The sequence below is a fragment of the Ostrea edulis genome, chromosome 1 (assembly GCF_947568905.1).
Source record: "Ostrea edulis chromosome 1, xbOstEdul1.1, whole genome shotgun sequence".
Classification (NCBI taxonomy): Eukaryota; Metazoa; Mollusca; class Bivalvia; order Ostreida; family Ostreidae; genus Ostrea; species Ostrea edulis.
Window position 1 is genome coordinate 58,319,071 of NC_079164.1, and position 21,587 is coordinate 58,340,657.

The window sequence follows — 21,587 nt, forward strand, 5'->3', positions numbered from 1 at the left end:
TTAGGTAATAAATATGTCCTAGAAATTCTTGCAAAGTCACTCTTGATGTAAGTGGGATATTCCAGGACAAATGCAGAAACATGAAGTCCTGTATTATCCCACTGCATTAGGACATGGGAGAACTGGGACTTCACAAGGAAGTCCCAGGACTTCCAGGGATATCCTTCAATTAAGCAAAAAAGTGGGATTTATTTTCAGAGGGGCGGTGTCTAATGGAAATTTTTTAAGTGAAATTGATGAGAGTTTAGTCAAGTTCAATTTAATCAATAATTAAAAAAAATTGTATTTGAGAGAAAGAGAGAGAGAGAGAGAGAGAGAGAGAGAGAGAGAGAGAGAGAGAATGAAACCTTTTCTTTACTTAAAGTAATCAAAAGTTTTTTGAAAGAAAAGTATAATCAAATTTGATTTTATTCCACATTTATTGATTTAGAAACACTTGAAATAATGTTTCAAATGAGAGAGAGGGAGAGAGAGAGGGAACCTTTTTTTGTTTAACTTAAACTTGTTAAAGTAATCAAATGTATATTTGAGAGAGAAATATATTCAAATTTGATTTAATTGATGTTCACTTAAAAAAAACAACTAGGGAAACAGCTGCAAAAGACACTGAAATCAACTCAGATTTACCTGTAAAAGCAATCTACGCTTGAGTAACTTTGTGACCTAAATTCAGACCAAATGTGATTCTTGGCTGACCAAATTGTAAAGCTGTTGACCAATCCAGCAGGCAATTGAAAACTCAACCGGTCTTTTGTAATTCGCTGTAATACTGTTTTAAAGCTACTAAAACATGCATTGTTTCTGATTGTGATATTTGAATTGTTCCATTGCTTAATTGTGTAAGGGACAAAGGATTTCCTAAATAGCTCAAGTCTACATTTAGGAAGAGTATCTTCTCCATTGCGTGTGTTATAATTTGATTCAGAATTCCGAGTTGGAGGGAATATATTTTTTAAGATAATCTGAAACTAAATTGTGATGGACTTTAAACATTGTACTTAATTTTGCAACTCTTCATCTGTCTAAAAGTGTCTCCCAACCTGTTTCTAAATATAATGAATCACGTGATGAAATTATAGGTACCGACCTACCTACCTATCCTCTTCGCTCCAGTCGGAGCAAAAGGCCAATACAAGACTTCGCCACTCAGCTCTGTTTTTCGCTTTTGCCTCTGCTTCTCCCCAAGTTAAGACTTTATCTTTAGCTCATTTTTGACCGTCTTTCGCCAGGTTGTTTTTGGTCTTCCCCTTGGTCTTTTGCCTGGTGGTGTCCAATGTAAAGCCCTTTTTTGTATTGTTCTTCCATCCATTCTCAAGACGTGTCCAAGCCATCGGAGTCGTTTTTGTCGTATCTCTTTGATAATGAAATTATAGGGTAAACCCATAGTTATTCTTGCTGTGTACAGTTTAACTTTTTCTAGTTTTTCCAAGTATTGTAATGGACACCCATTCCATACAATAGAAGAGTATTCAAGTAGTGGTCTAATAAATGTAGTATACGTTTTTATATGCCCATCATTAGACGGGACGTATTATGTTATGGCGCTGTCCGTGTGTCTGTCCGTCTAGTTGGCTGGCTTGGCTGTCCGTCCGTCCCGGGTCATGTTTTCCGGACTTTTTTCCATAACGGCATCCGTTAACTTTGAAATTTGGTCACAATATCTTCCTCAAGAATTGTAAGAGCGAGTTTGCATTTCAGCTGGATTGGTCCATCGTTGACCTACATGTATTTTAGTGCTATAAGTAGGTCAAACAGCTTTCCGGATTTTTCTTCTTCGTTACAGATACAGATATTGCCCTGAAATTTACACATAAGCTTCTTTTCAGAGAAACACAAGTTCAGTTTGCAATTTCAGGTGGATTGGTCCATCCATGACCTACTTTTAAGCTAAAAATAGGTCAAATAGTTTTCCGAGCTTTTTTTCATTACGGATACAGATATTGCCTTGTCAAAGGCTTCCTCTCAGAGGAATACAAGATCAGTTTGCATTTCAGCTGGATTGGTCCATCCTTGACCTACTTTTGGAGTAAAAATAGGTCAGACAGTTTTCTGGACTTTTTTCATTATGGGTACAGATATTGCCCTGAAATTTAGTCAGAGGCTTCCTCTTGGAGGAATACAAGTTCAGTTTGCATTTCAGCACTTTTGGACTAAAAATAGGTCAGACAGTTTTCCAGGCTTTTTTTCATTACGGATACAGATATTGCCCTGATATTTAGTCAAAGGCTCACTGTCTGATGGGCGTATATTGTACCGTTTGCGGTACCCTTGTTGATAGTGTTCTTCTACAAATGGTGAATTTTAACTTTTTTAGAAGACCTAATCTCTGATAGGCCTTTTTTTACTATGCTATTAATGTATTCTGACCAGCTAAGATTGTGACTAAAATTGTTTGTGAGACATTAAGAATTCTAATGGGCAATTTTGAAATTAGAGTTTGAGGAGATTATAGTTAGGTCTTAGTGTGAAAAATAATGCTTTAGTTTTCAAAGGGTTGAATTTGAGCAGCCATTTAGATGACCATCTATCTAATATACTTAAATCGTGATTCAATATTTGCTATATTGTATAATGTACATTGTAATGAGTTGTCATCTGCAAATAATTTGCACAATGAGATCATATTTTCTGCTACATCATTTACATAAATTAAAAATAACAAAGGGCCAAGAACTGACCCCTGTGGTACACTAACATTTATGATTCTACAAGATGATAGCTTATCTTTATACATAACTCTCTGTGCTCTATTGCATAAGTAACTTTCAAACTAATCAAGTAAATCACCACCGATACCATACATTTTTAGATTAAAAATTAAAGCTTTATGCCAAACTCTGTCAAATGCTTTGGACAGATCACAAAAAAACCATGCAACAAAATTTTTCTTCGTCAATACTTTTGACAATGCTATGATAAGTTTCGAGTAATTGATAAACAGTAGAATGACCTAGCTGGCAAAAAACCTGCTTGAAACTTATAAAATAAATTATGTTGATGAAAATAATTGTACAAATGTTTGAATATAATTCTTTGGCCATGCCAATTTGTAATCTAGTTCGTCGGATTCGCCACTTCTATTTGTAATAAATCCAAATTATAATATTATCAAAAAATAATATCCGCCTGCGTGTCCAAAAATATCCGTAAAATATTTTCGACTTTTTACAACAAACGCACAAACGACCCTGATGTACGAGACTGACAAATGACAGAAGCGCGGGCTCTCGAGAAATTTCATAACAGTGTAATACAGTGCTTTAAGTTATTCATGATGTCTATCTTAAGGTAGTCAATGTATAATGACCATATTTCATATCTAATAAATGGATGGTGGCATTTTTGTAATCATGGTATCATTTTGAAGGGTTCATCGAATAAAAATAATCCACCATAGGAATTTTCAAAATTTTGTTTACTGCTTGATTTATTTCACCTAGAATTTAACATTGAAGTATATGGGAAACGCATGTTTTATTACAATATTTTAAAAAGAAATTATATTTCATACCAATCTCTTGGTAGAAAGTTACATACACTTTCTCTTAATGAAAATATGAAATAAAATTAATCATTGACCACACACATTTTTAGAAAATTAGATTTTTCTTATTTTTACAAAGGGCAGACAACTCTTCCAAAAAGTCTTAAGTGCAAAAAGGTCAGCTTCTAATCATTTACCAGTCATGTGAATTTCATCTGCTTCACTTTCATCATTATTTAACAGTAAACATTTATGTTGATCTAAATCCTTCAAAATTGTTCATTATCCTTTCATTATACATGGAATACCTTAATATGTACGATACTTCATAACACTGGATTGGAAGTTGTTCCTCATACTGCAATCGAACTGGAATCCTATGGAACTTTTGAAGCGCTATTCGATGCCACTATTTAGAGAACATCGACAGCGTAAAATTGATTGATTATATATTATACTCTTGAGAATATTTCACTCACATGAAGACGTTACCATTGCCGGTGAAGGGCTGCAAAAAAGGCCTATGCTCAGCGCTTATGGCCATTGAGCAGGGAGGGATCTTTATCATGCCACACCTGCTGTGACACGGGTCTCAGTTTTTGCGGTCTTATCCGAAGGACCGCCCCATTTATTCTCCTCTTACGACAAGCAAGGGGTACTGAGGACTATTTTAAACTGGGCCCACAGTTAACGACAAATTCACAAAAGGTTTGGTGATTATTGATTAAGTGTGTCCTATTAAAATTCAAGAAATTAATGCTAAAAGCGATGCAATGGAGATTTCAAAACTGGACATGTCCCTAGCAATATGCATATCTCTGAATCGAAAGTTTGTAGAAATGAAACTTAAATAAAATTCTTCAAAAAGACCTAGCTTATCAGTTAATGTTGCAAAGTACACTATATCAACAAAGTTGAAACATATTAAGTGTATGTGGTAAACAAATGATATTTGATGATTTTAGATCTTTATTTTTAAGCGCTCGCTTTTTAAAATCACACTTAATTCAATTAAAAATATTTATATTTCTTGTATTCGCTCGCCTCATAATACTTGTCTCCAAAATTAAAAATAATAATTGTAAAATAATTTCGCCCTCTCGCCTCACTTTTTTTGTTTGAAAATCCAAAGAACTATTTTACAAATTGGTGTGGCCTTTCCATAATTTTGCTAACACAGCTCAATAGTGAAACTCAATGCACATAGTGCAGTTCATAATGTCTATGTTCCTGCTCATGCCTTCTGCATACCATGCAGTACATTAAGGGTAGGGTGTGTGTTTTGGAGCACTTTCAATTTGGCGAATTGGAGAGACATTTGTTTTGAACAACAAAAATTTCACATTTTCACGGAATGTTTGTGTACATGTCACAAGGATTTTGATTTGCTTAAATTTTTTAGAAAGTGTCGCGTTGTTGAACTTTTGAGTTTTGAGGACATATTACAGAGCGAGTACATGGTTTGTCCATTTAAATAAAACTTCTCATAGTTTTCAAACTAAGGCCTTTGTGAACAATTTGAAGATATACGTATTGCAAGAATTTTGATTCGCAACAATTTTCTAATTTTCTGTGATGTTGAAAAAAATCGCAGGTTGTTGAACGTAGTCAATTTTGGGAAAATATTTTACACACACAGGGATCTTTGTTTGCCTACTTACCTCCTGTCACAGTTTTTAAGCTAGGACCTTTTTATTCATATGATGCAATAGAAAGTATGTTGTAGCTTGATCATGGGTGATACTACATTTAACAGGGTGTTGGTCAATGCGAATAATAATAATGACCAACTCCTGTTGAGGGTTTATTCAGCAAAGTATTTATTTAAGGTTGTTTAAAAAAACCTGTAACAATTGTATAACAATAATCAAACATATATGTATAAATCATAAAATACAATATTACTTTTACAAACTAATTGCTATACAATTAATGGTAGCAATATTTACATACTTCAAGGGAGATAACTTTGTCTTACACAAAGTGTTATACATGTAACATTAAATACACAAATGCATCTCCCAATATTTACTCTTGTCTATGGATAAAATCTTTACTGTCCACTTATGCTTATAATAATACAAACATTACAGTTATTACTTTGATATAAAATATACACTTGAGAAATACTGAAATATATGTTAAAGTCAGTAACTCAAAAATACTCAAATGTACCATTCTCTGGGAATAGTAAGGCCAATATATACAATGGTGAACTGCCAATGTGATAAATACATGTAAATGTCACCATATAATCTATACCAATTAAGAACTCACTAAGTGTTATGCTTGACCGAATATTGAATTGCAGATCCATTGAAGGATTATATAATTCAATACACATAACATTGACATTAAATTGAAAAAAAAATGAAATAAAAACAATGCATACGTGCATATATGAATGCAATATATGCATATTAGATCAAAAATTACTCTGCCACATACATAAGCTTGTGAGGGGTGTATTATGTACCGTTCCTGGTACTCTTGGTGTTTATTTTCCAACTTAATCTAACCCTAATCACATAAATATGCATGACAGATTTGAAAACAATCTCTGATTTTAGAAAAATGTTTTGAAATACTATGAGCTGTAAGATTGTTTTCTGTGAAATATTCTGAAAAATAATGATTATGTCAAATCATTTTAACAAATCTTGTGCACCAAGTTGAATGGGATTAATTACATGCAGTATGAATATTCCAAAGCATATCAGAAATTGATTGATTATGCAAAAGCCATTTAATAATAATGAAATATAGATACATGTATTCCTCTAGATTGATAGATTTTTGTAGATTTACTTTGAAATCCTTCTGAACAAGTCATTCGGAACTATAGCTCATTGAAAAATGGTATTCGGATGTAAGAGTCTGGTATATATAAGGAGCATAGGAACATTTATCGAGGAATGTATGTACTTGTAAGAGAAGTACATGTAGTTGTAGTTGCCCCTGACTAGTAGTTGTCCCTTATTTTTCACAATCCTTATGGACATGTTGATAATGCCACACAGAGGGGGGTATATATTTCTAAAATATTTTTTATTCTTTAATTCTCACTCCATTAAGATTAATTGTTTGAGAGCTAATGTGGAAATGTTTAATCTGATACAAAGGAACTGATATTAGATTTGTATGCCCACTACAGGTAAATGAGGCTGAGCCCCCTGTGATGTGGCTGTCTGGGCTTCACATCCCTGAGTCCTACTTGACTGCTCTGGTGCAAGCCACATGTCGAAAGAATGGCTGGCCACTGGACAAGTCCACACTGTACACTTCAGTCACACAATGGCAGAGTGGTGATGATGTAACTGAAAGAGTTCATCAAGGTAAAAGATAGTTATATAATTAATTACCTGAGATGTATGAGACAGAGGAAAACTTATATGTTCCCTAATTTAGTTAACTCCCATGTAGCAACTGATAATTTTCTTATCATTTTTGTAATATATATTACATTTATCTTTGGTTCACTGGTTTTGTTTGTAAAGATGTACACATAGTTTGGGGGGCTATGAATAACCATTTGCTTTTGATTTGTAGGTTGCTTTGTGGATGGTCTTTACTTGGAGGGAGCTGCTTGGGACCGAGAAAATTGCTGCCTGATCCGACAATCCCCCAAACAGCTGATCCAGGAACTCCCTGTCATGAAGGTCATCCCCATCGAAGCTCACCGTCTCAAACTTCAGAACACATTTAGAACACCAGTGTATGTGACATCAGAAAGGAGAAATGCTATGGGTGTTGGTTTGGTGTTCGAAGCTGATCTGGCCACAACAGAACATCTCAGTCACTGGGTACTCCAGGGAGTATGCTTGATCCTCAACACAGACTAAAAACAGAATATAGAAACTGACCTAAAACCCAACCTATGCTAAAAGGACAACAATGCTGAAAACCACATCTAGGAAATACTACTAGTGAAAAACATTAACTATTATAAGATTTCTGAACCTTATAACTGTATGGTCCACATCTGGGAAAAGTTTTTAAAAATTGTCAGGTATTTTTAGTTTGAAACTTTTTGTCATGGGGACTTTATGCAAAACTGAAAAATAAAATCTGCATTTTTTATCATATTCTTTGATCTCAAATGAATTCTGTCCAACAGAATTTGCATACTTATCAAGCTCTTTTTTTTTTTTTAACCTTAACATCTTCTGCGATATAATTTTCAATTTGTTATGATGAAATCATCCAAATTTAGAGCTTCTTTGAATATATATATTTTTAAATGAAGTCTTCTTTATTCTTTTGCTTCAAATATTTGTTATTGTTGAAATGTAATTGAATTTGATGTGAAATAGAGATGAAGAATTAAAAGAATGTATATGAAATAGACTGTACTTATATTAATGTGTTAAGGGATTGAAGAGATTTTGAAATCAAAATCAGCATTTTTATCAAGTACAAGTTGTTAAGTGTAGCATTTAGAGCTTAAAGCTGATTTGAATTCTTGAATATATACATATTTCATCCCATCTACCATAATTCTTTCATAAGCCTGTTTTACTCCACCTTTATATACACCAAATGTGACTGTTACACCTAATTAAATGATATTGTAGTCTGCTTCGACCAGAACACATCTCCAATAGTAATGTATAGGAAATGAGAAACAAATGAAATCACGTTTTATAACACAATGCATTGCTCAAATTTACATAAAAAGACAAAGAGGCCACAGGCCTTAGTGGTCATCTGAGTATTAGTTAAAAGTATGGACCACTAGCCCCAAGGGGTATGACATTTAGAGAATAATTCCTGTTCTCCATATCTAAGCTAAATCCTAATTTTCAGCAACAGTATAAAACAAGATCTGTTCTTAAAACTTTAATGCCCTGAAAGTGCCCATTCTATTAAAAGACTTTACATAATATAATACTGGTGTATGTAACATCATATGAATAATTAGGACCTGTCCAAGAGTGAAAACGTGAAATTCACAAGTTTGGTACATTCTTTTCTGCTTTTTCTAAGAATCCTTTTAGTTTCTGCATTTGGTCTGCTTCCGTCATTTGTGTTTATGTTTACATAGGTTAGATATACTAAATATATTTAAAGCAGATTTTTTTTCAATTTACAAGTTAATTCTGAACACATTAGATAGTTTCTTGTGTTTGTCACATCTCATTTTGTTTTAAACATGCTATTTTCTATCAAGCAATCTATATGTAAACAAAAACATGGAACTAGTCTTGTTTACATAACAAAGAGTTGTGAGTGCTGTATCTCACTTGTAACTCAACATCTGATATTCAAGTTTTGGTTGACCATTAAAAATACTTTAGTTAGGCATTGTAAACAATAAAAAATTTAATTTTCATCTCAAATTGTGTCCATGCCCCTTTAATGCTATTGATACTAAATTGAAACCAATTGGATATTTAGAAGGAGTAAGTACACATAGTCCTTTACCAAAATTGTGAATTTTATGATACTAGGGGTTAAGGGTTTGGTTTCAGGGTGGAGCAAAAAATTATTCTGAGTATTGTCTTCTCTAAGTTTACTGATACAGTACAAAAACTAAATGCATGTTTAAGGAAAACGGTAAAGGATGTACAAAAAAACGGTGAATTTCACAACCCCAGGGTTGACTTAAGGGTGGGTCCAAATTAGTGATATTGTTTAATAATACATACATACATATATATCATATTATGGTTAGCCTTTCATCAGTATATGCACTTTTGAGAGCATTGGAGTTTAGAGAACACATCTTGTTTTACACTTGCTGAATATTAGAATTTACCTTGGATATTTAGAACAGGAAATATTTTATAGATTTTTAGCCCTTGGGACTAGTGATACTTTTAACTAGTACTCTGGTGACCGATAAGGCCTTTGGGCCTCTTATTTAACCATGTCAGCAAATTTCAGGAAGACTTTTAAATGATTAAGACAATAATCGCAATAATGATTTTGGCCCCATCCCATTTTCCCTGCGATCATGAAAATTACAATTATGGTAAAGGATTGCCTACTCCCTCTAAATGTCTACTTAGTTTCAATTTAGTAACAATAGCATTAAAGAAGGTTTTACATATTTTGAACGAACTTTGCATTGCTTCCACTTTTGGTAATCGTACCTATACTCCAACTGCCCTTTCAAAAGATGAAATTCTTCAAAACCATGCTTCAGTTTTTGGGTACATTTAATGTCCCAGTTAATGGGTCGGATGAATATGAGTTACCGTACCTATACTGGATTCCTAAACTTCATAAAAACCCTTACAATCAAAAATACATTGCTGGGTCCAGTAAATGTTCTACCAAGTCCCTATACTTGCTCCTCACGAAAAATATTAACAGCTGTGAAGGAGAAACTTCAAACGTACTGTGCGACTACATACGCCAGAAATGGTGTAAATCAAATGTAGATTTTAAAAAATTCTAAAGAACTTTTAGTAAACTTGAAATCACAAAACTTTTCTCAAATTAACAACATCAAAACGTAATACTTTTCAACTCTTTACACGACCATTCCTCACGATAAATTAAAGACTAGAATTTTTGACATCAACAAAAATGGAAAACGCAAATATTCCTATCTAGTGATCAGTCATCCAAAAAATTACTTTGTTAAACACCACTCTGATTCCACGCACAAGTACTCTGAAGTTGAAATAAAAGATATGCTGGAGTTCCTCATTGACAATATCTTCGTGGTCTTTGGTGATCAGGTCTACCAACAGTCTGTTGGAATCACCATGAGCACGAATTGTGCTCTTTTGTTAGCTGACCTGTTTTTATATTCCTATGAAGCGAAATTTATTCAAAAACTTCTACGTGAGAAGAAAAAATCTCTTGCTGTGGCCTTCAATTCGACATTTAGATATATCGACGATGTATTATCTATTAACAATAATAATTTTCATTCATATGCCGATTCAATATATCCCAGTGAACTCGAACGAAAAGACACCACAGAGTCGTCCACTTCTGCTTCATACTTAAATATTTTATTGAAAGTAGATATTAACGTTAAACTAACAACTCAACTTTATGACAAACGGGATGATTTCAAGTTCTCCATCGTCAACTTCCCATATTTATGTAGCAATATCCCATTATCACCCGCATATGGTGTTTACATTTCTCAACTGATTCGATACGGAAGAGCTTGTTCTGCGTATGGTCAGTTTCTAAATCAAAGTAGGCTACTGACAAACAAGTTGATGGTGCAGGGGTTCCAACAGTCTCGTTTAAAATCAGCATTTCGCAAATTCTATGGTCGTTATAACGATCTAGTTTGCCAATACAACCTATCATTGGGTCAAATGCTGTCTGACGTGTTTCATGCCGATTGTTAGGCTGTTCTCATCTTCGCAATCCGACACTTGGCTTGCGAAGATGGGCCGTTCTTGGCACACTGATTTTGACTACGGATAACTCCGTTTACCTGATCAAGATATAGGGCTCATGGCGGGTGTGACCGGTCGACAGGGGACGTTTACTCCTCCTAGGCACCTGATCCCACCTCTAGTTTATCCAGGGGTCCGTGTTTGCCCAACTATCTATTTTGTATTGCTTATAGGAGTTACGAGATCACTGTTCGTTATCTTTACCTTTCATACGTACACTGTATATACCGAGTTTGGCCCCGCCCTGGAGTCGGAACCTCTACCCCAGGGATCATGAAATTGACAATTTTGATAGAGATCCTCCTGCTCTACATCACTATGAGTAGGGGAAAAACCATGGTTCTGCCACAGTAGTCTCCCATAGAAGCTACCTCTGACGTCATGTAATATGCATAATCAATTATTATATTTAAGGTTTAGAATTGAATCGTAATCATTTATTGTAATTAATAATTATTTTAATTAATCATTTTTTTTAAATCAATTAATTTGGAGAATAGACCAAAATTAAATATCTTCAAAACTCAGTTATCAATTAGTACATCGTAATACATGTTATATGTATTGTTAAATAATATAAAACACAACAAAGGTTCTAATGAATACAATAAATATTTTATTATCCCCGTTACAGCAATGGAAACCTTTACACTGACAAAGAGTCATCTACCATCAACCTTACCGTACTCAAATGATCTGTGTATATGTACGTTCTTTTGGATATGATGGAATCTAAAGTTTACCTTTTCAGGGTAGTACACTCTTCTATTCACAAGTTAGATATATCAGATGCTTTTATCCAAGAATTAAATTTCGATAATGAAGCCATTTAACAAAATATTGTTTGTATCTTCCTTTTCCTTTAGTCTTTAAGGTTTTCTCAACCTTCCAGAGGTCATCCTCTTTCACATCTACATTTTTAAGTTCAGATTGATAGAAAGTTCCTTTGATTTCTTCTTCATCAAAATCCTGTACTCTGTAGACAGGTAAACCACCACGTAAAACCCGCTGAGAAATACTGAATATCTCACCCGTCCACCTTTCATTATATTCACGGGAAAATGGATTTCTGAGATGGGTTAGTCGGACCTTATCACCAATTTTAAATTTTGAAGGGTTTTCTAACGGTCTTTGTCTTTTTAATAATGCTATGATCTTTTGGCCAATACATTCTCCACCATACAGCTGTTTCATTTTTAGTGCTGACACTTTTAGGTGTCATGCCAATCGTTCTGTGATATGTATTATTGTGGTTTTTGACCAAAGTTTGAAGTTTTTCTGTGTATTTGTATTACTGTTGGTAAATCATGAAACGATAAATTCGCGTCTTTATAGTTTTGATGACACGTTCAGCAACAGCTGCCTTGGTTTCATTTTGTGCAAATAGATGACTCACTCCAAAATCTTTCAAAACGCTTTGTACTTCTTTGGCTCTAAATTCTTGTCCTTTATCTGTTCGTATTCTCATGGGTACTCTGCCCTCTCCAAATATTTCTCGCAATGCGTGAGCAACTGAAGTTCCTTTTTATCTTTCAAAGAACGCATCCATAAGTACTTTGAAAAAACATCTATTACAACTATCACATATTTATATCCTTTGTTATACTCCGAAAATTTGACCATATCCATCAAATCTGCAGACCATTGATCATCGATGTCGGAAACCATAACTTTGTTTCTTTGAAAAGTTTCCGTAGTGGTCTTTGCAAACTGTACGCTTATTGTTTTTGTAACCATTTTCTGATTTTATATTTGCTAATGACGTATTTACCAGCTTTTCTGACATACCGGAATAATTTGTCTGGTCCTGAAAAACTACCAGCATTATTTGGATCATAATAAATCGCGTAAATAATCCTCCCACGACATGTCTCCTATTCAATCTACGGCAGCAGAATGATTGTACAAAAAATCCCATTTATATTTAGACTGATTTTGACTGCGGATAACTCCGTTTACCTAATCAGGATATGGGGCTCACGGCGGGTGTGACCGGTCAACAGGAGATGCTTACTCCTCCTAGGCACCTGATCCCACCTCTGGTGTGTCCAGGGGTCCGTGTTTGCTCAACTATCTATTTTGTATTGCTTGTAGGAGTTATGAGATTGATCACTGTTCGTTATCTTCACCTTGCATAGGGAAAATATTCATTCATTATTTTCATCCTCTTCTGATTCATATACAGATTCAGCGTCATCATCTTCATCATCATCCTCTTCATCGTCCTCGTCATCTGTTTCTAACATCATTTCCTCTAGCATATGCTTGTACTTTCTAAGAGTCATTCGAACAGCTGGTAAGTTTTCATAACCTTTTTTAAGGAACTTTACAATGTTTTTCATTATTTTCTCGTGGATCTCGACATGTTTTAAGTCTAAGATATCCATAATAGTTTGACCATAGAGGTCAAGAAACGTGATGAAATCGGTTTCTTTCATTTTTCTATTCGCTTTGTCTTCTGCTTTCGTTTTAGATAATCCATTGTTTTGATATTTTTCAAATTTCTCGGACCAGACCTCCTCATTCTCTGCCTTGGATCTTTTCCTGATCCTTTTAAAGTAGTCTTCTTCTGCTGATGTGTTAATATATTTATCATCAGATACCGTTTCATATTCATCTAACTGCAGAGTGCGTTGTTTCTTTTCCTGTGATTCCTCAGTATCATATCTTGAGGTAATTTTCGCTTACGGTTATCATTTTCTGGGCACCATTTCTTGATATGTCTTTGAAGGTCGGAAAAGCTCTCGAAAACAAGACCGCAATCATCACAAGAAGCCATGCTTTCGTCTAGAGGTGAATAAAAAGTAGTGTCAATGTTTTCAAAATTCGGAATCTTAACTTCACCAGAGCTATTCAAATGCGTCCTTTCTTCTCCGGAAGATTTTTGCAAATGAACTGTTATCTTACTGTCGGGTTCTTTTATAGACGTCTCTGTGAACACATCAGTACGCATGCGCATAGATTCGGGTGTTGTTGGTTTTAAATCTAATAATAGATATCCAAATGGTTTTTCCGTTGCTTCCTTGAAATATCTCATGAGGTGCTGGGGATTATCAGGATACATCTGTACGTCGAGCTAGTGTCATCACTTGTTGTTTGTCGATGGGTTTTTTTTTAATAGAACTACATGTATATAATGACAATTTCGCCGTTGTGTTGGATCCTTATTACAAAACAAATTTTGGTTAATTGCGATGACGGAAAGATTCCTGTGATGGCTCCCGTAAACAATTCATTGACTCGGGAATCTTTGGAGGCGCTTGACATCATGTCATCTAAAATCAATACATTTCTGGTTTGAGGATCTAAAAACGAATCTTCTTCCAGATGCAGTGGTATTCCTTTGATGAATTCCACCTTGGGAGAGACTGTATCTTTAATTATGTCATATAATGGTTGCCAACGTTTGTAAATCCAAATTATTCGCTCTGGTGGTGGTGGTGGTGAAACGTTGGTTAAACAGTTTTGCAGCAGTAATTTAACAAAATATGTTTTTCCACAAGAGGTCGGTCCAGATACGTTTGCAGTAAATGGATGTTTGAGTTGAAATACCTGAAGATATTTCTCTTGTTGTTGATTATGTGTTGATTATATTATCATATAACCCTTGCTGCTGCTGAACCACTGTATGTTTTTGTTTTAAGTGGCGCTGTAAATCATGCGGCCAAACATAGGTTTTCGAGCAACATTTACACTGATTCATGACGATAGATGTTTTCTTCTCAACCGCAAACAATTTTAAATGACTTGATATCCTTTCTCCAGTCCTTATATACATGCTAGCATTGCATCATGGAAAATCCTCCAGTGTCCATGGGCCAATGTATGCATCCCATCTTTCAATATGTACCTCTTGTCATCATAGGGAGAAAGAGTTGTTTTGTTTAATGCCATGTGTATCTGATGTTTATCCGATCTAAATGTCACCATGGTTTTCATCTGAGATTCCTTCTGAAATAAACATTCTTTGTATGATAAATGACGCAGTTTCGACCGAATCACCGACTTGCTGACACCTTTAGCAGTGGGCTTTTCACTTGGTCCAAACGTGAGACTGTACATTTTAGGTTTCAGTCCAATGAACTCAGTCATTGGCACCGACATGGTTTCATCCTTCATTTTACCCAAGACTTTTATTTTTAGTATCATATAGAAAGTGGTCTTTTGGGTAGTCACTAAAATCAAACTTGTCTTTTTCCGCTTCAAGATCCTTGTACAGATCATCGGTAAAGATATTGTAGCACAGGGAATCCGTATCCGTAAAGACAAGCTCAGCCTTTTCCCCATACCTGTACTTAACATGGTTGTAATGGAAATCATACATCAACACCTTTGACAATTCTAAGATTGAAAAGCCAACGTAAATGGGACGATTCAAGACAAGATTCTGTTTGGTAAGTTCTACTGATGTTAGATCTTCATTGAATATTTTGAATGATTTGAATCCTGGTTTTATTGTCACTTTGAGAAGCCTCTGTTCCCTGTGAATGAACTGAATATCAACCCTTTTTCTTAGGTTTTCCATAGTTTTCCCAATTACACTGTTATTCATTAACTTGTAGAAGTCCTTTTCAAAGTCATTCTTGGTTGCTTTCCTCATGTTCGTATTAGAGTCAATGTATTTTCTTAGCCATGGCTCATGTTTAAAAACAACCACTTGATGAACTTTGGTGACTTTCATACCAAGTGATATGTAAAGTTGCAGTTACTCACGCGTAAGGGTGTTTATCCATACGAGTATATGGACAGCATGACGATATTTAACGAAACACACCTTCCTGAGCGATCAGCTTTTTACAGCAGCATCAACGGTCAAAGTATATGGAAGCAGATTACAGACATGCTCAAGTTGCGTGGGAAACGTTTAGAATGTCAAACTGAGGAGAATACCATGACCTGTATATGGAGTCAGATGTTATTCTATTAGCTGATGTGCTTGAAAACTTAAGAAATCTATGTCTTCGTATATATGAACTAGACCCTGCCCACTTTTACGCTGCACCGGGATTGGCATGGCAGGCAGCCCTCAAAATGACAGGCGTAGATTTGGAACTTTTCACAGATTCTGATATGCACCTGTTCATTGAAAGAGGGCTGTGGGGAGGGATTTCAATGATTTCTCAAAGATATGCTAGAGCAAACAACCCATATGTTGAAGATCATGACCAAACCCAACCAAGGAACTATCTGATCTACCTAGATGCAAACAATTTGTATGGGTGGTCTATGAGTCAGGTTTTACCAACACATGACTTTCGATGGCTAACTCGAGAAGAAATCGATTCTTTAAATGTTCATCTTGTAGAAAATGATGAAGAGGAAGGTTATATTTTGTCCGTAGACCTTGAATACCCGGCGGAGTTACATGACATACATAGCGATTATTCTTTAGCACCCGAATCATGTGAAGTGAAGCCAGACATGTTATCACCTTACCAGCTACAACTTTTGAAAGACTTACATCTTGGGAAACAGCTGCACAAAAACTAGTTCCAAATCTTTGCAATAAGAGGGATTGTGTTATCCATTATAGAAATTCATTACAGATGACAGACTTCATTTTCCTTTAGGGTCTTATAAAACTGAAAGGAAATCAGTGACAAGTTGTACAAAACCATCGTCGATTTCATTTTGTAATAATTTGATTCATACAACATTGAGATCTGATTAAGAAACTGTATAGTTTCAAGGCTGTTGCACGGCCATCGACATCCCTGTCACGAAGGACGGAGCTCCGCCCACCGAAATAGACTCATATGAACGCAAGTTGGACAGGTCTTCCCGATAATGATATGGCATGTCAAACGTTGCAATATTTGATCTTTTCCATTTGTATTGTATAATTTTTCATTTGCAATCTATAATTTCCATTTGCATTGTCATTTTTTAAAATTTGTATTCTATATTTTCCATTTGCATTGTATAATTTTTCATTTGCAATCTATAATTTCCATTTGCATTGTCATTTTTTAAAATTTGTATTCTATATTTTCTATTTATATTGTATAATTTACCATTTGTATTTTATGTTTTCCATTTGTATTATATAAATTTTTTCGTTCAAATGATGTCTTCCATGGCACAATATTTTATCTCCTGAAACTGAAGAGTTCCTATAATCTGTATTATCTAGTTACTGATACATTGTACCTCCACATACCATCTTGTCTTTCGCTAATTTAAAAAACAAACTATTGGAACTCTTCAATTTCGGGAGATAAAATATTGTGCCATGGAAGTCATCATTTAAACGGAAAACTTAGTGATAGTTTATTTTATGGAATTTACATACTTAGACGGTGCAACATTAATAGTGATAGAGAGTTAGTTGAACAGTCAAATCACTTATTTGAAGCGAACAGCTGTGTCACTTAAATGCACATTAATTGCTTGAACCGGCCGAAGCTGAGAGTAAATTTCCAGACATGAATTATGAAGGACTGCTCCGAGATTCGGTGAAGGCGTCAGTCCAAATATTCAGACAAGCGGAATCTCAGCCGAGATTACTTATATGTATATAATCTTAATATTGGAATCCGATCTGTATGGAGCGCCAAATTATCATAAACTCAAATAATTGAAGATATCTTCAATTATTTGAAGATATCATCAATTCATTTTATGCGCGCAACAATTTGATTAAAGATCTCTTCAAATAATTAATGATATCTTCAATTCTGAATTATTGCGCGCATTAATTGAATTGATGATAGCATTAATTCTTCAGCTGAATTGATGCACACTTTAATTGAATTAATGATCTCTTCAAATGAATTAATGATATCAACAATTGAATTGATGCGCGCTACAATTCAATTGAAGAGAGCAATAACTGATATAATGCGCACATTAAATCAATTGATGAGAGCAATAATTGATTTAATGCGCGCATTAATTCAATTATTGCTCTTTTCAATTGAATTAATGATATCTTTAATTCAATTGAAGAGAGCAATAATTCTTTTAGAGAGAGCAACTATATAATTAAAGATATCTTAAATTTAACATATCCACAGTTGAATTAATGATCTCTTTAATTGAATTGTTGCTCTCTTTAAAAGAATTGATGCGCGCATTAATTTCTTATACAAAAGCGTTGTAAACAATTAAAGATGTCTTCAAATGAATTAAAGAGATCATCTAATTATTTATACCGAGCTCTAAATTAATTATTGCGAGCAATATTTCTACGGAATTGATCCTCTCATCAATTGAATTAAAGAGAGCAATAATTGAATTAATGCACGCATCAAATCTATTATTGCTCTCATTAATTCAATTGATGCGCGCATTAATTCAATTGATGAGAGCAATAATTGAATTGAAGCGCGCATTAATTCATTTGATGAGAGCAATAATTGATTTAATGCGCGCATTAATTCATTTAAATTATTTGAGTTTATGTTAATTTGGCGCTCCATAGGTCTGAAGCTTGATCGCTCGTCCGAAGAGCCATTCTTATTGATGATAGCAGGCGATAAAGAGATTTGACAGACGAACCACTTATTTGAAACATTGGATTCTAAAAATGTTACATAGAGACAAAAAGTGGTAAAATTTGTTATTTCTCAGAGGCAAACTATTGTTTTCAAAGCCCTTGTCTTTTCCCGTCAACTGTACGACCCAAATAAAGTTCAAATCTGTTTAAATTCGACATTCCGAAATATACAGAAGCTATCAGAGGGCAGCTTTCGTCAAAAATAAAATGAAAGCTCCACTGATCAACACATTCGACGCCATATTGGGGAGCAGGTTCGCGAGCGATCGCGAGCACTTCGGCGAACTCTACCATTCAGAACCGAGCGCTCGCTCTGCTGAATAGTGGGGGGGGGGGGGGGGGGGCAAGCAATGTTTTCCCGTTGCATTCAAATGTTAATTTTTGGACACTGGTTGCGCTGTCTTTAGGGATATTATAAGTTGTAGAAAAAATATGTCTCCAATTTCTTCAAGTTCTTTATAGCGGCCATTTTGGATTTTCAAAATGGCAGATATCAACAACGTAAAATTCCATTATCTTGGCTTCTAAATGACCTAGAGTTTTAATTTTGGTGTCCAAATGTACATATTTGCGGATACTTAATCCAATAAAAACACATTTATACACCTAAATATGATCAAAAGGGTTGTTATGGCGGCCATTTTTATCTTCACGTACGTATGTCAACGCACATATATCTTTTTTTCATCATTTTCACTTCTAAATCACATAAAGGCTGGACTTTAGTGTTAAAATGTAAACTTCTGGGGATAGAGAAACGAATAAAACAGGATAAACAGGATATTTATTCGTCCAAAGATTTGGAAAAGTTGCTTTCGTCTGCACCAACAATATACAATAACAATACACAAACACCGAACAAGGCGTCTATCGCCTCTGTAAGAACCAAATCAATTAGAAATAATCTTTATCAGTTAAATTCTCAAAATCCAGTTACAACATTTCACACACGTGCACACGCACGCACGCACACACACACACACACACACACACACACACACACACACACACACACACACACACACACACACACACACACACACACACACACACACACACACACACACACACCATGTCTAGAAAAAACACACTCATATATGAATTTGTTTTACATTCCGCCAATACCCCATCGATTCCCATGGGGCGCTCCTGACCCGTATTACCACACACCTCTTCATCTGCCCCATACATACACATCTCAGAACAGTTGAGATGCTGAGACCTGCATGAGCAGCGAGACATGCATTGGGTCTTCTTGCAGTCACATTTGATTAGATGTGTGATGGCAGCTGGGGCTGGAGGGTCCTTGGTTATGATGGGCACCAGCTGATCTCCTTCTGCTCTCCATCCATGTTCTGTTGGTTGTGGAAGCTGGGGGTCCGGTACATGATCCTGATGCCACACCATGGCCTGGAAATGTGCACGAGCAATGGCTTCATGTAAAGCTCCCCGGGTTGGTGGCAGCTTCTGTGCCTCTAGCTGTTTCTTGGTAAACAGTCTCCACCTCAGCTTGCCCACATCCACCACTGTAGTACCAGGCTCATACAGCTGGCATACAAATGCCTCAATGTCACTTTCTCATCTTGGTTGCAGACATCCTTCTGGACTTCAGCTGGCATCACCACCTTGGTGATGATATTCGTCAGGTCTTCACCTTCATGCGTCATGGGATTCATGGACTCTCTGATCACATTCTTCAGTCGACGAATGTTGTCTTCCTGCCTAGCCCAGACTGTGGTTGGTAGGTCGTAGTGCTCCTTGCGTGTAGCTGGGTGTGAGCCAGCCATCTGACGGGCTTCTTCAGCAAGCCTACTCAGCTCTGGTGCTGTCAGAAAGAACCTTTCGCGGGCACTGGCATTCTGGGTAATGCCCACAAGACCCCCTGTCACCTTCATGATCCGGTTGATGTGCTCCAGTGCATGGTCCACACCTACAGCACAGAAGGGAAGTTCATTCTTATGGACACTGAAGTTCCCATCCATGAACTCTTGGTAGATCCCTGGATCTGTCATCTGCAGGGCCTTCATCTCTGCAAGGTACCGGGGAGCCAGCCTGGCATTTTTCTGTTTGTCATGTGCAAAGTATATGCACATCTCATCCAGTGAAGACAGGTGAAGCTCAAATTGTCCATCACGGGTGGCACAGATGAATGTGTATATCACCATTATCATCCGCATGTAGCGCCGCACAAGCTTGAACAGTGGACTCTTGGCTTCTTTCCTCTCATCAAACTTTGCCATGGCCTCCAGGACTTTGTTTGACTCGAGGACAGCTAGCACGTTGTTCTGCGTGCTTGTCATCTCCTCTCCGGTGTGTAGATGTCAGCTCTGGATAACCTGTTGTGCTGACTGGGTACATGGGCCCCTCAGATGGGGATGCTCTTGGAAGAATTCGTCCAAATAGGGGTCGAAGAGGGTTTGGACAGTGGTGATGTGGGCCTCCAAAGCCCTCTTCATGTGCTTGGCTTCCAGTATTTCCCTGGTCGTTGTTGGGCCATAGATATCAGCTTCAGACCAAGCCTCGTCAAGACCACTGTCCTCTATGGCATTCCCAGCAGCCCTCAGTGCAGCAATCACAGTGTGCATCTCCCCTAGTCGCAGTACCCACTTGCCTTTGCAGTCATCTCTGGTCATCTCCAGCTGTTTGGCTCGCTCATACAGGCCCATGTCTAAGGTGATCACTGTCTTCCTATCGGGACACATGACCATGCAGTTGATTTGCTGTGTCTGTTTCAAGACTGTTATCAGTGTTTGCCATTCATGGGCTGGGGCTGCTACCAATGGCAGGGCGTTGACCTCTGTCAGAGGCTTCGAAGAAGAAAGCAGTGAGTTGTAGGTTGTCCAAGTTGGGATATCGTGATGCTTGATCCTACTGCCAGGTGGTTGTTTTAGATCGTGGACGACTGGGTCAGCATGCTGGGGTTCTGCAGCTTGCAGCTGGACATCTGGTGGGATGATGTCGTCTTGGACGTCCTCAGCTTCAGTTGTACCCATGATTGTGCGTGAAAGTAACCGCACTGTGTCCTTCGCAGAGTACGGCTTGGTGACATCTGGGGTTGACCGTTCCTTGAAGCTATACGTGGTACCTGTGGCAGATTGTTGATTTGGTGCATGGCAAGGAACAAAGTCTGGAGCAGTCAGATCCTTGAGTGAGCAGTCTCTGGCCTTTCGGTCATGTAGTCTCAGTGTTCTATGTTCATCTGAGGAAGGTGCATGTTCCCGTCGTTGGAATAGTG

At 36.4% G+C, this 21,587-nt stretch overlaps 1 protein-coding gene across 4 annotated transcripts in view; it reads left to right on the plus strand.

Annotated features, from left to right (window-relative positions):
* LOC125664627 (dynein axonemal heavy chain 10-like) overlaps positions 1-7,829 on the plus strand; it is a 228,130-nt gene extending 220,301 nt beyond the window's left edge. For all 4 annotated transcript variants that reach the window (XM_048897447.2, XM_056154597.1, XM_056154594.1 and 1 more), the window contains 2 exons: positions 6,639-6,819; positions 7,034-7,829. In XM_048897447.2, the coding sequence (XP_048753404.2) occupies positions 6,639-6,819; positions 7,034-7,326 (474 nt within the window). In that variant the 3' untranslated portion in view covers positions 7,327-7,829. The remainder of the gene's footprint in view (positions 1-6,638; positions 6,820-7,033) is intronic.
* Positions 7,830-21,587: the final 13,758 nt, after the last annotated feature.